General features: G+C 38.9%; 1 protein-coding gene across 10 annotated transcripts in view; it reads left to right on the top strand.

Moving 5' to 3' along the window:
- Positions 1-21,010, top strand: part of ncor1 (nuclear receptor corepressor 1) — a 105,758-nt gene that overhangs the window by 12,854 nt on the left and 71,894 nt on the right. For all 10 annotated transcript variants that reach the window (XM_037533623.1, XM_017714854.2, XM_037533624.1 and 7 more), the window contains 7 exons: positions 4,599-4,696; positions 5,487-5,688; positions 6,543-6,725; positions 8,755-8,868; positions 15,571-15,627; positions 15,757-15,809; positions 20,054-20,120. In XM_037533623.1, coding sequence (XP_037389520.1) covers positions 4,599-4,696; positions 5,487-5,688; positions 6,543-6,725; positions 8,755-8,868; positions 15,571-15,627; positions 15,757-15,809; positions 20,054-20,120 — 774 coding nt within the window. The remainder of the gene's footprint in view (positions 1-4,598; positions 4,697-5,486; positions 5,689-6,542; positions 6,726-8,754; positions 8,869-15,570; positions 15,628-15,756; positions 15,810-20,053; positions 20,121-21,010) is intronic.

Genomic DNA, 21,010 nt, shown 5'->3' with positions numbered 1-21,010 from the left:
ATGTGCTTGGAAGAGTTGAGAAACAGCAAAAGGAGAAGGGCTGAAATAGCCTATTAAGCATGCACAGCTGTCCCTTTAATTTCAAATAGCTGCTGCATCTGATGTCAACTTTTTGCCTTATCTTTACTTCCCCTGTTTGTCAGATGAAAGAAGCCTTAAGCATCAGGGCATTAATGCTATAAATCAGTTTCGTTATCACTGCTCTATGATCCTTAAGGCTGTAGAAACGAACTCAACAGACCTTAGCTGCGTTCACTCGCTCTATCTTGCTTGCTCTCTCGTTTTCTCTCTCTTGCTTGGTCTTGTGTTCAGGAAGATTGAGGTGATGTTTATGAGAAATTGTTTGTAAATAATTTGGGGTAAGAGGGCTGAGACCTAGATCATGAGGCACATTCAGTTTAGCTAGGATTCCTGTCTTGACAGAAAAAAACAGCCATTCATTTTACAACTTTCCTTGTTAACCGAGGTTTAGATACGGAAGCTATGATTAATCCCTGTGTATCTATAAGGAAGTGTATACTTAAAAGTAAACATACTGCTGGGTATGGCTGGGCAGCATAACATTTTTTTATCGTTATTATGATGAATGGTCTCACTAAATGCTTTTCTGACTATCATTGGTATAGCCAGTATTTAAAACAAATCCCAACTGCATGTTTACATGAGTACAAAAAGAGCATATTTAGTCCTGTTTAATTGAATTTAGTGCAGGAAAACAGTATGTGAAATGTTGGAAGTGGTTTTAAATGTCTTTTTCAACTGATCGAAACCACGAAATTATTTATATATATATATATATACACGTGACATCAGATAGCATTAGATAGCAGCATCGGCCCGGAGCGTCTATATCGGATACTGGAGATTCCCTAGTAGTACAGGTGGGTGATGTGGCAGAAAGGTAATACCACAATACTAAAATAAGTTTTGCGTGATGCACATCATATTTTTATTTTCACGCTCCGGGCCGATGCTGCTATCTGATGCTATCTGATGTCACGTGTATGTCAATCAGTACTGAGATACGCATGTTTATAAAATGTAGAAATTGAGAGTAAATTGACCTGGTTGCCTGGATGTGCCTTACCAGTGAATTGGTAAATGATTGCATATGTGGTGCAATAAATAAGGCTATGTTCACTTTACCAGGTTGAAGTGACACAAATCAGATTTTTTGCCCTCATGTGACTCCGATCTGCTGTTTTCAGGGCTGTGTTGGTATGCAAATCTGATCTTTTCAAATCCGACCAAAGGCACTTTCATATGTGGTCCTAGATTGGATACGTGTCTGATTCGTGGCCATGCGACCTTAATGAGACGCTCAAATCGGAATTCATGTGTTTTTTTTCCCACTGTGCGTTCAGATTTAACCAGTGTAGCATGTAGTGTGAACCAATGTGTCACAATTTGGCTATAATCGTACATCACTGCATACCACACTAATGTGAAGATGGTGAAGCCATTGTAACAGCATAACATGGTATTAGTTGTATTAGCAGTGCTGCTTTTTGCTGTTGTTTTACATGTTTAAAAAATTTGTGTTGAGATGATGAGATTTAGTGATTCAAAAGGTCCACACACAAAAAAGCGAGACACAAAATCCAAATCCTGAATCCTGAAACCAACTCATGGCCCTTCTTTTCCCTTATCGCTTTCATTGATTCTTTAGCTTTAAAAGTTCCTGTTCAGGAAGCTGTGATGTAATGCAGACTGAACTGTAAGGCCAAGCCTTGGTCACTCACTGATGACATAGCTTTTTATTGAGAGAGAGAGAAGGAGAGAGAGAGACTGCTTCTGTTGATTTGAAAGTTGTGAAATTGCAGTCTCTAGGGCAAAAGCCTTTTAATAAGTCACTGAGACACGAACATGAACTCTGAACGTTTGAAACTTTGATTATAAAATTGAAGGTCATATGTCCATAAATTCTCGAGTGTTATAATCATTTTCCAGGTATCCGTTTAATCTCTTTAATGTTTTTCTTGGAAGTTGGAAAGTTGTGAGCCTGAATAGATGTCAGTGTTTTGTTGAAAATAGCAAAATATGACATTTTGTATACATTTTATTAATAATATTTGGCTATAACAATCTTAGTCCGACAACAGTGCTTCAATTATGGAAAGAAAAGTTGATAAAAGAGTTGAAAAAAACATTTTTTTTCTTTGAATCTTAACTTGCAATAATAAGAATAAGAGTCACTTAAGGTGGAAAAAATCAGTTTACAGTAAATTAAGTCATTCAGGTTTTATATTTAACTAGACGATATTTTATATGTCAATTAAAACGCATTACACAAGCATTAAATTTATTGCATGAATTTTTTCAGGTCCCAGTTCTGTCATGTTCCTGAGAATAATCCATACACTCAGAAATGCACATTATGACGTTATTTATCATGATTGTTATATCACCACACATTATTATAGCTTGCATATATCTGTCTGTTTTCATTGTATGCTATTTGTTTCCTCACTCATACTGCGAATGAGACTTTGGTCTTTGTAAGGTTGTTTAACCTGTGTAAATGTGTGTAAACTAAACAGGTTCTGTTTAGTTTTTCAGAGTATCTTACCTGAACCCTGACGAACACCAAACCCAGGGCATAGGAGACATGTCAGAGCAACTGGCTTAGCAACTTGAACGCTTGCCATGAAGGTCGTTTGCAGTTTATTTGCTGAATTTGATTAGAGTTCTGAGAACAGGACTTCCACAGGAAGGTTGGGTCAGTGAATGACCACGCTATCTCTTCTGTGTGTTCTGACTTTTTGCTCCTTCAGTTCCTCACTCTCTCTCATAGCTGCATAACTCGCATATTAGTTTTTAGTTACTGAGTAACTTGTAGTAGTTACTGTGTACTTTTAATATTGATAGTGCTGGTTCTCAAATTTAACCAACATATGCATGAACACATTACCTGAACCTTTTATTAGTAATATCCAACTATATATGGAATAATATTTTAGTTGCTTGGCCTTCTGCCATTAGGCAACATTGTTTGGAGGATACCACTTTTTCGTTTCTGATATTGAGACCTTGAGTTTTGACTGATGCAGGATGGGCTCCTATTCCTTTTTTTTTTTTTTTTTTTTTAATTCACCCTCTGATATATATTTCAGCATTTGTTGCTGATATCAGCCTGATACCATAGATACTGATGGCGTTTCTAAGTTTTTCTAACATACCAAAACCTTCATGAATTAAAGAGTTAAAAAGCTACACGTATATTTTTAGCTGTGCCTTTAAGACTCCTTAAGCAGGTGCACGTTGCTATTTATTCTGTTTAATTTGTTTTTTTATATTTTAAATAACTGTAACGCATGTTCAGGTACCTTGTGTTTGAAAATGAAAAATAACTTGCCTTTTTATTGTTGTTTTACAAAAGCAATCAGCCACCCAAGACCCATTAAAGTGATTTAATTCAGCATTGTGTTTAACAACCTGTCCCTTATCTGTGGTAAAATTAGGAAGTCATTGCCTCTCGTGGCTTATTGCTTTTAATAAGCCATAAAACTAATAACTGAATATTTGGTTTAGAGTTAAAAGGGTTAATGAGGAAACCCCTGATATTATTTTTAGTCCTGTGACAGTTTATTCCTGAGATTTTAACCATGATGTGGTTGTCTGACCTCGACTTGCTGTGTCTAGTTTTGCTTCCTTGTTTTCCTGCTGCTAGTTCTTGCAGTAGTTGTTGCTAAACCTGATGTAATGGATCAGAAGATAGTAATCAACGTTCTTCATGTCAGTTGAATGTATGTGTGTGTGTGTGTGTGTGTGTGTGTGTGTGTGTGTGTGTGTGTGTGAGTCGTTTATGATCCGTGTTCTATTTCAGTGAGTCGCTACTTTCACTGGTGCCTAAAGCAGGTTGAGTATGTGTGTGTGTTTGTAGTCAGGTAGAGTGTGCGTGCTTGGCTGATATACAGATTGCCTCAGGGTTTCAGAGTAAACTTCGCTGACCTTCACTGAGAGATTGCTGTTGCTCAGATTAGCTCTTTCTCGTCCCGCCTCTGTCGCTGCTGTACATATGAAAGTCTTCTGAGAAAAATATAACTACTTATGAGTATTTTGGCAGTAAACATTTATGTGTTCAAAGAAACACCAACATTAAAATAAGCACAAATAAGTTAATATATATACAATGCATTGTGATTTGATATGTGTGGTCTCCTCGAGGAAGACAAGTACTTAGTTACTATTCAATGCCTAGTTTATACAGTCAATCCTTCATTAAATTAAATTGGGTGCTGCTGATGGAACTAATTCGATCCGTGAAATTGCTAGAGTGCATTAGAAAGTCAAAAACCAAACATGTATATTTTGTATTCTTCTGAATAACATAGTAATAATCTTTTTGAGCATAAAACATTCTGGTTATGTTTTACTGTTGTGATGTTCATTTGTATTCTGATGTTCTTCTTAGTGCAAAGATAAGTGGTTTTCAGAGCATTTGCTGTGACTGCCTGAGACTTGAGTACAGTATCTCTCTCTCTCATGTCTTTGTAGGCCATTTGCTCCCTCATCCAGGAGTGCCCTTATGTTTTTGTTTTGGGTGTGGTTTACTATCTTTCTGATTGCATGCCCATCTCTTTTGTATGTGTGTGTAGGAGTTAACAGTTCCAGAATACCGCAATACTCACCTGCAGGACCAGCAGCAGCGTCGCAGACCCTCATTGCTGTCAGAATTCCACCCTGGGACTGAGAGGTAATGTGCGCGCACACACACACACACACACACATGCACCAACTTGCACTACTATGATGGCTAAGGCCACACACAACTACAAAGACATACTGATGTGACCTGTGAGCAGCTCACAGGAATTTGTAGCTGTCTGCCTCAGTCAGGTTAATTTTGTAGTTTTAAAGCCGTTCTTTACTCATATTTACAATTTTCTTGTTATGATTTGATACATCGTTGCAGTGTAGCTAGACGCTGCTTCTTACTTGCGTGAACCACTTGTTGGAAGATCCTATTGTTAACTTAGCTTACAAAAGTCCAATAGCTACCAGTCCACAATAACTGTAGGATTAAAATGACACGTTAGCTCTCCCTTAACTTTAAGACTCACAGCATTTCCATGCGATTGTACTTTACAGGTATGACGTACAAAAAAGGCAACAAGAAATGCATCCACTGTGTTTACGTAAATGACAGTTTCAGAAGCAGAATTGTAGCTAGCTACAAGCTACAGATGGCAGTGCTGAGTTTTCAGATATCAGATGCTGTATGTCCTTGATCCACCCGAAATCATGAGCAGCAAAATATAATTAGATCTCCAGCTAAAATGAGCATTAGCCAGTTTGTTCTTTGTTTTACACTTTTTGCTCACTGTTCAGGGACCGACCGAGAACTTTGTGTATTGTGGGAGAGGCTCAGATGTGTAGAACCGAACCACATGGGTTATTTAATATGCCCCAAATTTTTTTTTTTTTACATTTTAAACCATGTTCACATGTGGGTTTTAATGCGATGCTGTCTGTCTGTTTTGCAGGCCTCCAGAGCGCAGGCATGGCTACGAGCAGCAGTTCCACACTATGCCGATCCAGACTGAGCACGAGGCAGTGGAGGCCAAACGGCCCCGTGTCGAGGGCACTCCTGAACCCCACATGCCTCGTCCTCCACCTGCTGGCATCGTTCTTCCACTTCCTCATACTGTACAGGACGGCCTGAGAACCTCCGGAGAGGTGAAGAAGGTGAGACACTTGCACACCTAAACACTTAAAATCATATGCAAACGTTTGGGCACCCCTGGCTCAATTGCATGTTTAGTTGATTTTCTAAGCAAGTTCTTCCGAATAAGCACATTTCTTCTCCAGAGAACACTCTTCTGCTCATTTTATATTCACCATTACAGTTTGCTGAATTTATCATTGGGGGAAAAACAAACATGAATTGTGGCCTGTATTTTGTTCTCCAATATGTTAAACTTAGCAAATAAGTACAAATTGTGCACTAAAAGTGGCAGACTGCCATAGAGCTGTAGAATGCCTTGCTGCAGAGCATATGCTAACTTATGTTCTCTTAGAAAATCAATAAAATGTCGTTTGACCTGGGGTTTTCAAAATTTCGCATTCGACTGTGTATCTTTTTTTAATTTATTTATTTATTTTTGTTTGGTTTATATCACATCACTATATCATAATGTAGACATTATCCTGGTGGAAAAGCTCACAGTGAAACATGTTTTCAGAATTTAACAGGTGTGAACATGCAACCATAATGCTTCAAGTCTGTTTCCTGTAGTTTTCTCTGAGCAACACTAAATACATATGTAAAATAAAAACCATGTTTTTCTCTCTAGTCGTGGTGACTTCAGCATTACTCCAGCAAAACTCCAGCATTAACTGCATCCAAGTAGTCATCACTCAGTCAGTATTTGTTAGTGTTGAATCACACTTCCTGCGGAAAGTTTTAACTGTATGCTTGATTTTTAGGTTGTATGCTGCAGTCAAGCTGCCCCAGAGCGACAAACAAGCATAGGCTTAAGCTACGTGTAAGAAACTGGCCTTATTTCAGGTCTTCATTCTCTCTTTCCCTCCTTCTCCAGGAGACCCACTTCAGTATGAAGGTTGAAGCATCATCCCCTGGAGGAGGCATGCAGTCTCTGGGGGAGGAACAGGACGCATCTCCTTCCAAGCTTTCCAAAGAGGAGCTGATCCAGAGCATGGACCGTGTGGACAGAGAGATCGCAAAGGTCGAGCAGCAGATCTTTAAGCTCAAGAAGAAGCAGGTTAGTTGACTGTGCTCCTGTTCCAGCCTCTGGCTTGGTTGGCTGCATGAGGTAGCTAAGGACACCTGGCACCAACCAGGGTTCATCCATGAGCAGCTTTGCTGTCCCCATCCAACCCCAATACAGCAGGCTGAGTGACCTCCCATGAGGGGATTACATTTAGCACTAAGCCTTGTGGGCAATGTAGTCCTCCCAGAAGGAGCTTATCGCCCCTCCTTGTGTGTGCCAATTATCCCAACGCTGTTTAAAGGCAAAGCGAATACTGAAGCACCCATGGCTGTTGATGCTTTACATTACTTAATAACCTCCATGATAATAATTTTATCCTTAGTTCATTGTTTTATAACATTTATATACATGTACTTTCTCTCTTTATATAAAACATGAGAAAAAGTTAGAAGTGTGTGGCTGGTGGCGTGTTGGTTGTATCTGTTCTTCTGTTTTTTATTTATTTATTTATTTATTTATTTATTATTGCTATCTTGCTTTGGAATTCTGCCCTCATTAGGCATAGAATGCCAAGCCAGGGTTTGGCTGGAAAAGAGCGAGTTGTGTGTGTGTCCCACAGCCCCCCTCCCTACTATGTCTGTTTTGTGAAAGGTTTTCCCAGGATCTCACTCTTTCCTCTTTCTCCCTCTGTCACGCTTACATACATTTGATCTCTCTTTTGCATGCTCGAACACAGACGAGTGCTGAGACTACACCAGCTTTACCTATATATAACTAACACTAAAAAGCTGATCAGATCTCTGTGTGGAAGGAGCAGCCACAAAATTTTCTTCTCATACTAAAGAGCAGTTAAGCGGTGTGTACAAGACATATAGTAGTCAAAGGCATGGGTTCGGGTTAGGGTTAGCTGATTTCAGATTAGACAGAAGCCACCATAGCAGAGTGTTGTCCTTGTGTTTTGAATTTCCACAATAAACACACTGCAAATGGGTGAATATTGGAATGTCCAAGATTTATGAAATAATAATGTTCACAGAGAGCCCTGATGCAATTACATGATCCTGCGACGATATCTGTGGGTGTCTTTAGCTAGGCCCATTTCACACCAAACATGCAGAATGTCTTTCTTCAAATCACCGCTTGCATTCGTCAGTAACTTTGTGCTCAGTGTTGCTTTTGCGAAAAGTATTTATGCATGTGTGGGCTGTTTACTTAAAAAAAAAAAAATTATAAACAGTTTATAATAGCCTAATTTTAGATGTATCAACATTCACAATGTAATCAGTGTAAAATGTACTAAACTACACATACATCTGTAGACGTATAAAGTTAACTGTGTTACTAAATGTGTAGAATGTGGTTTGTTTTAAGGATTGGTTGTGGTTTTATTTATATTACATCTATTAAGAACAGTATTGTAACTATTGTTCGTAGTTAACTGTTGTTGAAGTATAATCTATTCCACTGGTGATTTGTGTGTGTTTTTATTTCTGCTTAATTGTTGAGATACAAACTGTAATTTGTAGTGGATATACGTGTACATAGAAACTTGATGGACATGCACAGATATGGGAGTTCTGGGCCGATGCTGAAATCCAATGTTTTCCATTTACATATGTGGCCATGCTGATAAATAAACCAATATAAAGTGTTGATAATGGTACCATATGGGTGAATCTGAAACAAGGTACCCTGCTTGTAGCTCTCTACTTGAAATATAAAAATACTAGACAAAAAAAAAAAAAAGAAAAAGTCAAAACATCATCTCAAAGTATCGTAAAACGTGTCTCAGATATCAGGCAACATATGTGTAACCATTTCATGTAATAGCTTTCTGTGAGGGAGGTTTTGCTTCAGATGTCTTGTTCCTATCACCACTGCTGTGAACAATTCTGACTGAATGGAGCCTTTCTCATCAGACCACTCTGAATGACTTTGTTTACATCTTAAACATTTAATTATGTTATTAAAAATGTTGGAATTTAAATACATTTTAAAAATGTAAAAAAGAAAAAAGCTACTTGCAGTTTGTGCATGTCTGATGATGATGATGCATGTTATGGGTTTGTGTGTCTCCCAGCAACAACTGGAGGAGGAAGCAGCTAAGCCTGTGGAGCCGGAAAAGCCAGTATCTCCGCCCCCCGTAGAACACAAGCACCGGAGCATCGTTCAGATTATCTATGATGAGAACCGGGTATGGTGTCACCAGGAAGAGACACACACACCTATACACACAATCAACTCTTACACAGTAACAGTTGGGCAGAACCTTCCTAAACTCTGACCTTGTTTTGCTGTTGCCTTGTAAGCCTTTTTTATACATTTGTAACGTTCTCGGAAAGTACCAGACCACAAGTTGATTTGCTCTAGGTGTGACTTAGTCACAGCTCCACCACATTTGAAAACCTCTTCCCCATTCAATAGCACACTAGACCACTGAGCTGAGTATAAGGGTAAGTCAGAGAGACACGTTTGGTCTCTGCACACTGCTTCTTTAGTTTTGCACTGGAGCTATGAGGCTCATGTGCTTAACGAGTAATGGAAGCTTATCTGTGCTCAATTAGCATTGTGCAAATTACATGCATAAATCATCACGCATTTGCCTCTGACCACATTAAGTTGTTAAATAATCTTAGACACACTTTATGTGGTTTCTCTTTGGTGCACTGGCATGTGTGAAAATGGACCAACGGTTGTTTCATGGTACTACTACCACTACTACTACGGTTTTAACTAGGGATGCACTGATACAGCTTTTTTCTTTCCGATACCGGATTGTTAAGTATTTGCTGATACCCAGTGACTATACCAGTACTAACTCTATCTAACCTATACAACTCCACTTTTTACTGAAATAAAATATTTGAAAAACTGATGGATAAATCCTCATTTAATAGTTAAAACGGTATTTTACAGCTGAGGTACGTCTCAGATAATTGTACGAAATGGTTAAAAACAGAACCAAACAATATAAATATAGATAAATCTATGGTTTGTACAGGTAAGCACGCAATAGGTTCTTGGCTTAGCAAAAATGGTGCTAAATGTTGGTTCATGTCCAAATACAGTACTTTGCTGCTGTGTCATGTCTAAAACATTCATTTATTCATTGTCTTAGCTGGATGCTAAGAGCCTATTCCAGCGTTCATTGGCCTAATGCAGGACACACCCTGGACAGGTTGCAAGTCTATCACAGGGCAGACATAGAGGTGTACGTTCACAGCTAGGGGCAATTTAGTGTCTCCAGTTGAAAGTACCCTGATCATCCCAGGGCCAGGGAATCAAACCCAGGCCCATTTTTGCTTTCTGTGACTGTGCTACCCACATGTCTGAAACAAGCTTGAATCTGAAAATATTGAAATAAAACGGGGTCCAACTACATATTAATGAAGTTGTGTTCATATATGAGGGTGAGAGGGTTAAATACGTGTTATTATTTTATTATTTTTCTATCCTGCAGTCTCACCAATCTAGGCCTCTGCATGTTTCATTGTTTATTCATGGTATGCTATTGTGTTTGTTGGTGGAAATAACAATGTTGAGGAAAAGTGGGCTAAAAGTTTAGCACTCTTCACTTTGCAGAATATTTGATAGGTCAAAAATTAGAGAACCCTTGGAATAGCTACCAGTCCTACAATGAGCAAGTATATTTAAGACATAGTTTGAGCAAGTATGATTTAAGCATGCAGTTTCCATGCTAACTATGTTAAGTTGCTTATATTAACCCAGTTTAGTGCAGAGCTGAAGAAGTAACCTTCAGACACCAATCTTTGTGATAAAAAGAAAAGTACAAGACTATTCTTTTAAGTCTGTCTGGGTCAACATCACAATCCAGATGTCCCTCACGCAGGTAAACTCTGTTTATGCTTCACCAATGTGTTCTGCAGTCAGTTCCCTGTGGAGGTTTGTGTGTGTGTGTGTGTGTGTGTGTGTGTGTGTGTGTGTGTTTCTTCGCGCTCCATATGTTGTATTTAAGAATTAGAAGTTACAGTTAGAGGGACACTGACTTCCTGTATGTATTTGTGTCTGTGTGAGGAAGATGGAAGTCCCTTGCAGCTTCAGAAATTTGCAGAGACTTGAGAGGAATCTCTGGGAAATATACAGTTGTATCCAAATGTTTTGGAACCCGAGTCACATTAGTTAGAGAACACACTTCTGCACGTTTTAATGTTCAACTACTGTTTATTTGCTGAATGTAACATTTTCAAACCTAAAAGGTGGCCAGCATTTAAACTTTAAAAGAAACTCAAATAAACACATTGTACACTAAAGCTTGTAGAGAAAGGCCAGTTTTAAGTGTGTTATCTATAGAAGATGTGTTAACTTGTTGTTGTTGTTGTTGTTGTTTTTTTTTTACTAAAAAAAAAACAAACAGCAAAACATGTAATATGACCGGGGTCCTCTCTGTGTGGAGTTTGCATGTTCTCCCCGTGTCTGCGTGGGTTTCTTCCGGGTTCTCTGGTTTCCTCCCACAGTCCAAAGACATGCAGTCAGGCCAATTGGACATGCTAAATTGCCCCTGGGTGTGAGTGTGTGAGTGACTGTCTGTGTCCGTCTGTCTGCCCTGCGATGGACTGGCGACCTGTCCAGAGCGACTCTGACGGAGAAGCGGCTTAGAAAATGGATGGATGTTCCAACACATGGTGCATGCAGCTGAATGGACTCTAGAGCTTAATGGACAAGAAGAGTACATCAGTACATCTGCTCAACAGAGTGGTGTAATGATATAGGTTCTAAACCTCATTTATGATTCTGAGGACAAGATTTCATGTGCCTTTTTATTTTTGAAGGGTTAAATGTCTTTTACAGAGCTCTAATTTTGTTTACAGACTGAATTAGCTTAAGGATGAAATCATTGAAAAGCTGAGTATTAGTATCATTTTGCGAAATAGTGATCTTACAGCTAAGCTGTACATTAGAAAATAGATGGATTTCACCCACCTGCCATTGATCACTGATGGTTTTTTGCACAAAATATGGCTAATAGGGAAATCCTTGAAAAAGCAAACGTTTTTAAACCGTTATATTTCCGTGCACATTTATTCTTTAATTTTTTGTTACTATATCGAAATCCTCGCACCTTTATTGGCTTACTCAATAACTAACGTAATCAATATTGTCAGTCATACTCTACTCCACACAAAAAGTAAACGGAGTTCTTCTCTAAGTGGGACCATCCTACTGGGGATTTCCCCTAACGAGAGCAGAGGTTGAAGGCAGTGGGGGAAAAATAGTGAAATTTAGCATGTGTTGCAGAAGGGAGGAAGTGGGAGAAGGAGGGTGTGTAGTGGGTGTTTGAGGGGGGATTGTTTTCCTGCACATGTTGGGTTACTATAGTTCATCTGTTCGTCTGGTGTGGCCTCAAAATTAATCTGAGACTCCGCCTCCTACTTTACTGGCTGTAGGAACTGCATGAAGCTCAAAATGTACCCATAAATTAAAGCAAAGGTTTAGCCAGACATATACGCAGAACATGTTTGATTTCTGAAGTTTGTTTCTCTGGTTTTGTGCTAAAGCTGTAAGGTTAATATAGCTGACATGGAATCTTACAGCCAAACACCAGTTTAAGCTAACATTAACTACATGCCTAAAGGCCATTATACACAGTGTGAGTCAAGTCAAGTGGTCTTTGTCATTCTTCAATGTAACGAGTATAAACTGGAACAAATGTCAATCTTCAGGCCCCATAGTGCAATAGTAACACATTACACAGGACTATATAGAGTGTAGATAGACAACATTGAGTGCCAAGTATACAATAAAAATGCCAGACAATAAATATACAGAACAATTAATGCACAAAACAACAAATACTGAATATACACAAGGACTGGCCAGTCTGTGCTGGGTGTTGGAAAGGGTCTAGATTTGTCCAGGTGGATGTTTGGGGGCATCAGTGCGTTCAGTAATCTGACTACCTCAGGTAAGAGTCTGGAGGTGGTGGAACAAATGTTCTGACACTTTCTTCCAGGTGGCAGGAAGGTAAAAGGTCCAGGAGAAGGCTGGGAGTGTGGGAGCATTTTATAAAAGCAAAAGGAGACTGGAAAGTTTCACCACCTCATTCAGGAGCTGAAAATTGGAGTGGTTTTGCACGCAACTCTGATGTCCAGGACTTTGAGCTTAGAACTTAGAGACACAAGCACCACACATGACAAAACAATGGACAAACCTTTTCTTTTTGACATTTGTCAGTCAAGTAATTGCCTTAGTTGTTACCATGCTGATGCCACACAGCAGTGATTGGTCGAGTGAGTTGACATCACTTGCGGAAGTTTGCATATATTACATTACATTACATTACATTACATTACAATTTAGCAGACGCTTTTATCCAAAGCGACTTACAAATAGTATATTAAATGAGGACTAAAATATTATCGACTGAAATATCTTGTTTGCGGTGCAAGGTATCATCGGTTACTCACATGTTCTTATTACATTATTGAATTTGTAACGTTGTTGTTAGCTGTGTATTTCTTTATGTGGGCTAGTGGGTTGTTTGAGTAGTCGATATTTATGTTGGGTGAAGTTCTTCAACTAAAAATAGCTTATTTAAAAAATCTGTATTGGTATGAACCAAAACTCAAGGTTTCAATATAAAAAAGAAAAAGTGGTATTGCGTCATCTCTAATGAAAGTATGTTGAATAGCTGAAAGTAGTATTGGCAGGAGTCTAGGAGTCTGTATTTTTGTTTATTTTTCTGAACAGAATGTGGCAACTAAGCTTCCTTTATAAGCTTTACTTATTAAATTAGCCTTGTAGCTTCTGTGCGAGACTATCGAAGCAAACTTCAGACACCAAGCATTCCTTGGCTGATCAACTACATTTGGAGAGAGTAGGAAAAAAAAGTGTAAATTAGATTTTTTGGTCGAACCATTACGTTAACTTCGTTTTATGGCTGCGCTTAGGTTACATGCCTAAGTATTTGACCCTGCTGTACAGTTTGCGCTAGATTGATTGCACGGTCAGAGATACATAATTCCTTTGCTTATAGGCTGCGGTAGCCGTTGTATCCTTCCCATGTTTCACGTGGCTGAAAGACGTTTTTATTTCCGAGTTTCTCCCTCCCTCCTTTTCTGTGTCTCTCTCTATTTAAACAGCTGCTGCTGCTCGCTGTGCAATGCATCATTCACACCGAAGACCAGTCTACACTGTTACTGTAATAATATTCACACTCACTCACACATACACATTCTACTTTTCATTACTGCCCTGGCAGACAGAGCATATTTTGTTATATAGGCCACTCACACGCGCGCACACAAACCGCACACATTCATTTTTCCTCCACTCACACTCACTCAGTCGGGTCTGAGTTTTGAGAGTCCTATGGCGAAAGTGACCATGTGTGTACATTGAGAATTTCTCTGGCTCTCTCTGTGATTCATTAATTTTCCCTATAGTAGAGCAGGGCCTGGTCTAGATGCTGGTTAGGTAAAGAGTGCAGGAGGTGGACAGACAAAATGGGCAATAGGGCCTCAGTGATGTTGTTTAAGTTGTTAAGATCCCACTGTCTTGTTTTTATAATTTTGTGTAGTGTAAAAATAATTTTGTGTTCATAACATTACGTATAGTTTTGTGATATTTTTGCTCTGAATTGGCAGAGAAAGAATAATGTTGGTCTACTCTGTTGAGAGATTTTTTTCTTTTTTTTGCTGCTTTCTTTCATTGGGACACACTAAATTTTGTAACTTGTGTTCCTTTCCCTCAAATAAAGTGACTGCTCTCCTGCTGTTCTGACTCCCTGACAAAATTCCTGGCATGTAGGTTATTTATGCTTTTCTAAGTGCTTTTTTATGAAGGTCTGTTGCATCGTTGTTTGTAGCAGCACTGCTGTGTTTGATCCACTCAAACCAGCAACACACACTAACACACCACCGCCGCATCAGTATTACTGCAGTGCTGAGAATGATCCACTATTCAAACAGTACCTGCTCTGTGAGGCTCCATGGGGGTCCTGACCACTGAAGAACAAGGTGAAAGGAAGCTAACAGAGTATCAGAGAAACAGATGGACTACAATCTGTAATTGTAGAAGTATAAAGTGCACCTATATAGTAAGTGGAGCTGATAAAATTGGCAATGAGCGTATAAACAAGGAGGTGGTCATAATGTTATGCCTGATCGGTGTATAATGAAAATAGAGGTGCAAATAAGAATCAACCAAAATTAGATTCAGAAATTTTTACTCTGATTGGAAATGGTTTAGAAATTTTTAGTTGGTGCATAATGAGTAAATGAGGCTGCCCTTTATGAGCTAAAGTGGACTCTCTGGTCTTCTAAATGTGGTATTTTCTGCCAGCGTGTTTATCAGAGAAATGCACTTTCACTGTTTCTGGACCTAGCTAACGTCACACAGCCTGGTTAGTGATAAAGTAGTGCTGCCTCTAACTTCTCAGTCATGTTCTTGGCAACGCACCTATGTTAAGGCACTTATGTTTTGTAGTAGCAACGTATAATGTAATGTAGTAAAACAGTCACTTTTTACAGTTCTTTTAAAACATTTTGCTGATTTGTTGGTCTGAGTACTTTATCATGCTTCCCCATGATGGAACAAGTACCTGAATAGTGATTTCAGTAATCGATTGTTGACATCATGCACATCCCTGTTGGATGTTTTTTCGTTCATGTGCAGCTTTTAGATTGTTGTCATAGTTTTTCAAACATTCTATGGAACTCGATGAGCAATGAAAGGGACATGTTCAGCATGCACAGGATTGGAAACGGCTTTTTGCAGGTTCTGGCAGAGTACATGAACACACATAAATGCACACTCATGACTGCAGCCAAACAAAAAAAAACAGGAACACTCTGAATGTATTTCTCTAAATGATGCAGAAGTTTTTTTCAAGTATTTTAAAATATTTTTGCTGTTTGTCTCTGCCTCTCCTCTTTAGAAAAAAGCAGAAGAGGCCCATAAGATCTTTGAAGGACTCGGTCCTAAAGTAGAGCTGGTGAGTCTGCTATTCAGATGAATTATACCATGTGTGCGGTGTTTCTGTTACAGACATGCTAAAACCAGACAAGATGTCTGTCTCACAGTTAATGATTAACTATTTCTGTGTCTCTTTGTCTTTCTCCAGCCCCTGTATAACCAGCCATCAGATACTAAAGTATATCATGACAACATTAAGACGTGAGTTTTCTTCTTCTTCTTCTTCTTCTTCTTCTTCTTCTTCTTCTTCTTCTTCAAAATTTTCATCAACATGAGCAGTGTTTCTTGGCCTAAGACCAAGTAGGGATGAATTTTTTTATTGTTTTTATTTATTTTTTAAATGATTTCAGCCCTTCAAAAGAAACAAAGACACCTTTTAGGATTTTTATCAGTTCTGTGAGGTAGTGACGGACAACAGTGTTGTGGTTTCTTTTCCATAAATCGACGCAAGCGACGCCGTCTAATGAGTTTGCCTTTATTTCCACAATGGTCAGATACAGTCGATTTCTGCATTCATACTTTTCAGCCAGGTGTGTAAACCATGTAACGCTGAAGAATCTGAGTTTTTCCTCTTACTTCATCTACCTCACAGTTGCAGTGCAAAGTAAAATGAATGGCATGTTGCTGCATGTTGTTGACTTGGCACTGTGAACTATATAATAGAAGCAAATTGAGCTAAAACAACTGTTTTGTACTCAGGCTTAAGCTTCAGCCTTCAAGGCACTCACAGATGCCATATGGGAATGGGCACATTTGGTTTCATAATTTGTTTTTGATGATAAAATAATCAACATTTTTGTTCATTTTAATAAGAAAAATAATTAGAAATGCACTTTATATAAACTTTATATAGTATTATCCAGTTTCACACTGCTTATACTTACTGTTATCAAGTGATGTCAAGTGGTTACTGATGTGGCTTATTTTACTTTTATGTACATTTTTCAATGCATCTAGTTTTCCAGATATCAGTACAATATTGATACCCAGTAGCGGTTTGGTGACTCTCTAAATACAAATGAATAAATTCTCATTCATGTACAGACAAGAGGACACAGTTCAGAATTTAAAAATCTTGTTCCATGAACTATGTTAAAGACAAAGGAAAAAACCCTACCGAATGATGACAAAGTCAAAAGGCAAATCAGATATTATTTTATATCCTTAAGTCCTAGCCCGTGCTTCAGTGGTTGTTATAGATCATAAGAAGTGAGACGTGTGAAACAGATAAGATTAGACTTTAAGGTGCTCTTTATAAACGAAAGACATTAAAAGGCCATAAAATCAGTTGGGATTATTACCTGCGTAGGTCATTGACATTTATCTGAATGATGTTTGTCTCAGTGGCTGAACTACTTTTAAATGAAGTAGACCAGGATGGAAATTTAGATAGCCACTCTGTGTTCTCAGTGAACGTGCTGATCTTTTGCTTGGAGGGAGGGGTTGTTTAATGTTTGTGGGCAACTAGATAACAGAATGGATATGTGTTACTGTATGGTTGTAAACAGGCTGGTTGAGTTTTTAGGGAGGAGGGGGGTCACTATATGTGTGTTTTTGTCTACACAGCCAGGTGAAGGTCAGGTTGTCTGGGCTCTTATCAGTTTCATGAGTAAGCAGTATGTCAGTCAGGTTAGACTTTTATCTCTGTGCCCTGTTCTCATACACAAAGCAGAATGCCCTCGGAGATGTGGTTGTTTGCGATACAGAAGGCTATTTCAGTGGCATCTTAATATTGCCACAAATTTTACATTAATAAGCAAGTATTTTTAGTAGTAGTTGGTTATTTTTTTATGAGTAATTCTAGGGTTAGACAGATATAAAAATTTGCATTGGCCTCTTGGACCACCAGGCTAATGAGTCTTCTCATCACAATTAAGAATTTGTAGTCAGAATAGTGGAAACATGTTTATTGAATATGCACAAACTCAGAGTGCCATTGCTGGGTGCTGTAGTGCATAGAACTTAAAACTGCCTGTCCTGTGTTGCATTGCTCACTACAGACTTCTAAACTGCCTGGAAGCAAAACCAGCACAAGAACTGTGCTTCATGGGCTTCATGAAGTGGGTTTTCACTTGACCACCTGATAGTCTGATAGATAAATTTGAGTTTGGTAGATGCTGGAAAACATAATGCCAAAAGTAAAGTTTGGTGGAGGAGGGATGATGGTTTGGAACTGTTTTTCACACTTTGGGCCCTTCCCCTCAGTTTCAGTGAAGGGTAATGTTAACGCTACAGCTTACAAAGACATTTTAGACAGTTACATGCTTTCAGCTTTGTGGCAGCAGTTTGGGGAAGACCTGTTCCAGCATGACTGTGTTCACAGTGAATAAAGCAAGGTCCAAAGCAAAGATGGATGGATGGATGTATGTCTGTCAAGGTTTGGTGTGGAGGAACTCCAGTGGCCTATGCAGAGCCCTGACCTCAGCTCCATTGAATAGCTTGGGGATGAATTGCAATGTCACTTGTGAGCCAGGCCTTCTCTTCCCACATCAGTGCCTGATGTAGGATGTGCAGCACACTTACAATAGGTGTGATAAGGTGTTTGCATACTTTGAGCAATATAATGTACAACCACAATTCCAATAAAGTTGGGACATTGACAAGATATTTAATGTTCAAATGGATAAACTTTATTGTTTTTTGCAAATATTCACTAATTTTTAATTTGATGCCTACAATACGTTCCAAAGAAGTTGGGACAGGGGCAACAAAGGACTGGGAAAGTTGAGGAATGCTCAAAAAACCACCTGTTCGGAACATTCCACAGGTGAACAGGTTAATTGAAAACAGATGAGTATCATGATTGGGTATAAAGGGAGCATCCCTGAAAGGCTGAGTCATTCACAAGCAAGGATGGGGCGTGGTTCACCACTTTGTGAACAACTGCGTGAGCAAATAGTCCAACAGTTTAAGAACGTTTCTCAACGTTCAATTGCAAGGAATTTAGGGATTTCATCATCTACAGTCCATAATGTCATCAAAAGATTCAGAGAATCTGGATGCAAGAATCTCTGCAAGTAAGCGGCAAGGCAGAAAACCAACATTGACCTGTGACCTTCGATCCCTCAGGCAGCACTGCATTAAAAACTGACATCATTCTGTAACGGATATTACCACATGGGCTCAGGAACACTTCAGAAAACCATTGTCAGTGAACACAGTTTGTCACTCCATCTACAAGTGCAAGTTAAAACTCTGCCATGCAAAGCGAAAGCCACATATCAACACCACCCAGAGACACCGCCGGCTTCTCTGGGCCTGAGCTCATCTGAGATGGACTGACGCAAAGTGGAAAAGTGTCCTGTGGTCTGACGAGTCCACATTTCAAATTGTTTTTGGAAATCATGGACGTCGTGTTCTCTGGGCCAAAGAGGAAGAGTACTGTCTGGATTGTTATCAGCACAAAGTTCAAAAGCCAGCATCTCTGATGGTGTGGGGGTGTGTTAGTGCCCATGGCATGGCTAACTTGCACATCTGTGAAGGCACCATTAATGCTGAAAGGTACATACAGGTTTTTGGAGCAACATATGCTGCCATCCAAGCAGCTTCTTTTTCAGGGACATCTCCCTGATGCCGTGTTGCAGGCATCAAATTCCAAATGACTGAATGTTTGCAAAAAACAATAAAGTTAATCCATTTGAACATTAAATATCTTGTCTTTGTAGTGTATTCTATTGAATATAAGTTGAAAAGGATTTGCAAAACATCATGTTCTGTTTTTATTTATGTTTTACGCAACGTCCCAACTTCATTGGAATGGGGGTTATATATATTTACAGTTAATGTACCTGTTTCAGGACCAAAAACCAGTCCAGCATTGACAAGAACATTGTCATTGTGCCAACTGTGGTGGTCCCTCCTGCCAGGCTGAACCACCCTGACATCATTTGATCTATGCTATTTCATTAGGTACTGTTTAGCTATGGTAGTGACAAACTTTCAGTATAACACCAGCTTATTTAGCACTTCGTTCTATTCGTATTTAAGACCTGATTTTATACAGTGAGATTCACAGACCTTAAGCCAGTAGAACAGCATCTATGACACTAGACGGACCAGCACAGCATGGGGGACCTCTGCTGCTCCTCCTGTCATATTAACAATAACAATGACTTTGTTTATACCTATCAAAATCGATCAAACTAGAGAAAAAGTTAGCTACTTTCATGCGGACCAATCAGGGTGTAAAATAAAACAAATGCATTGTACAGAAATGTTTGTAGACCTATAACTTTATTTTAAGAGGAGAAAACAATTGGACCAAATATTATAGATGACAAAAGCATGAGGTGATATGTTGACACATGAACATGTTATTTTGTTTGTAATTTTCTGTTTCTGTAGTAACAGAGTTTTGGTTTCCTTATATACAGTATGAGCATTGTTTCAACAAATGCATGAATTAGTGAATGTGACTGCATTCTTTCTTTTCTCTCTCTGTGCAGAAATCATGTAATGAGAAAGAAGTTGATTCTGTTCTTCAAGCGGAGGAACCACGCACGCAAACAGAGGGTAAGCGAGTTCATGCGTGGGTGTGTGTTCCCCTTACACAGGGAACTTCCAGGAACATACTTTTTAAAGAGCAAGCAGACAAACCATGTGCATGAAGGCGTCTCTTCAAAAGTGTGTACACATGCACAGAGAAGGCGCTTGCATCATAGTGGCAGGCTTAATATACGTAGTATTGTTCCCGTGGCTTGGAAAACCTGGAGCATAGGAAGTTCTGTTCAAGGTATTTTTGAGGAGTGTAAATGAATTAAATTCCAGGATGGGCACTGCGTGACGCAGTGGGTTTTTCTCTGACATTTGCTGTTGCCCAGCAACTGGGACAGAAGCATCAATCCAGTAACTTAAAAGGAATATATACTGTGCTTTTCTTGTTTTCTTGGGTTTATTTTTATTTATTTATTTATTGGTTGATTGATTGTATCAATGCAGTTATACATTTTGGCTATATGGTTACTGTACCTTTAAGGCATAATGGATCCATATACTACACCCCCCCCACCCCAACAGCCCACTTCTGTGGTTATTCCAAATGTACCAAAAATGACCATAATTTGTTTTTTCCATGACCATTTTCCAACTACTCAAACAGGCTGTTCTTTACTGTGTTTTTAAGACTGATGAGATTTTTGACCCCTGTTCTGATTGGCTGTCCTTCATGGTGCATCATTCATTAACACTCTTTATAACGTCAGTGTTAAAGTTTTATCATTTTGACAATATTTCCATATTACCTGAAACTTCATTGCAGAGATGATTTTTACAATTTTCTATGATATGGCCACTTTTAATATATTCTCGCTGTACAAGAAACATTTGAGTCCAAAATGCTAACAGAGGTAGAGGTAGAATGTAAGCTAATATAAAAATATTTTATTCCAGCTGATTGCATTGAA

This window comes from Pygocentrus nattereri, chromosome 23, assembly GCF_015220715.1.
Source record: "Pygocentrus nattereri isolate fPygNat1 chromosome 23, fPygNat1.pri, whole genome shotgun sequence".
Classification (NCBI taxonomy): domain Eukaryota; kingdom Metazoa; phylum Chordata; class Actinopteri; order Characiformes; family Serrasalmidae; genus Pygocentrus; species Pygocentrus nattereri.
This window is presented reverse-complemented; position numbering and strand designations above follow the sequence as displayed.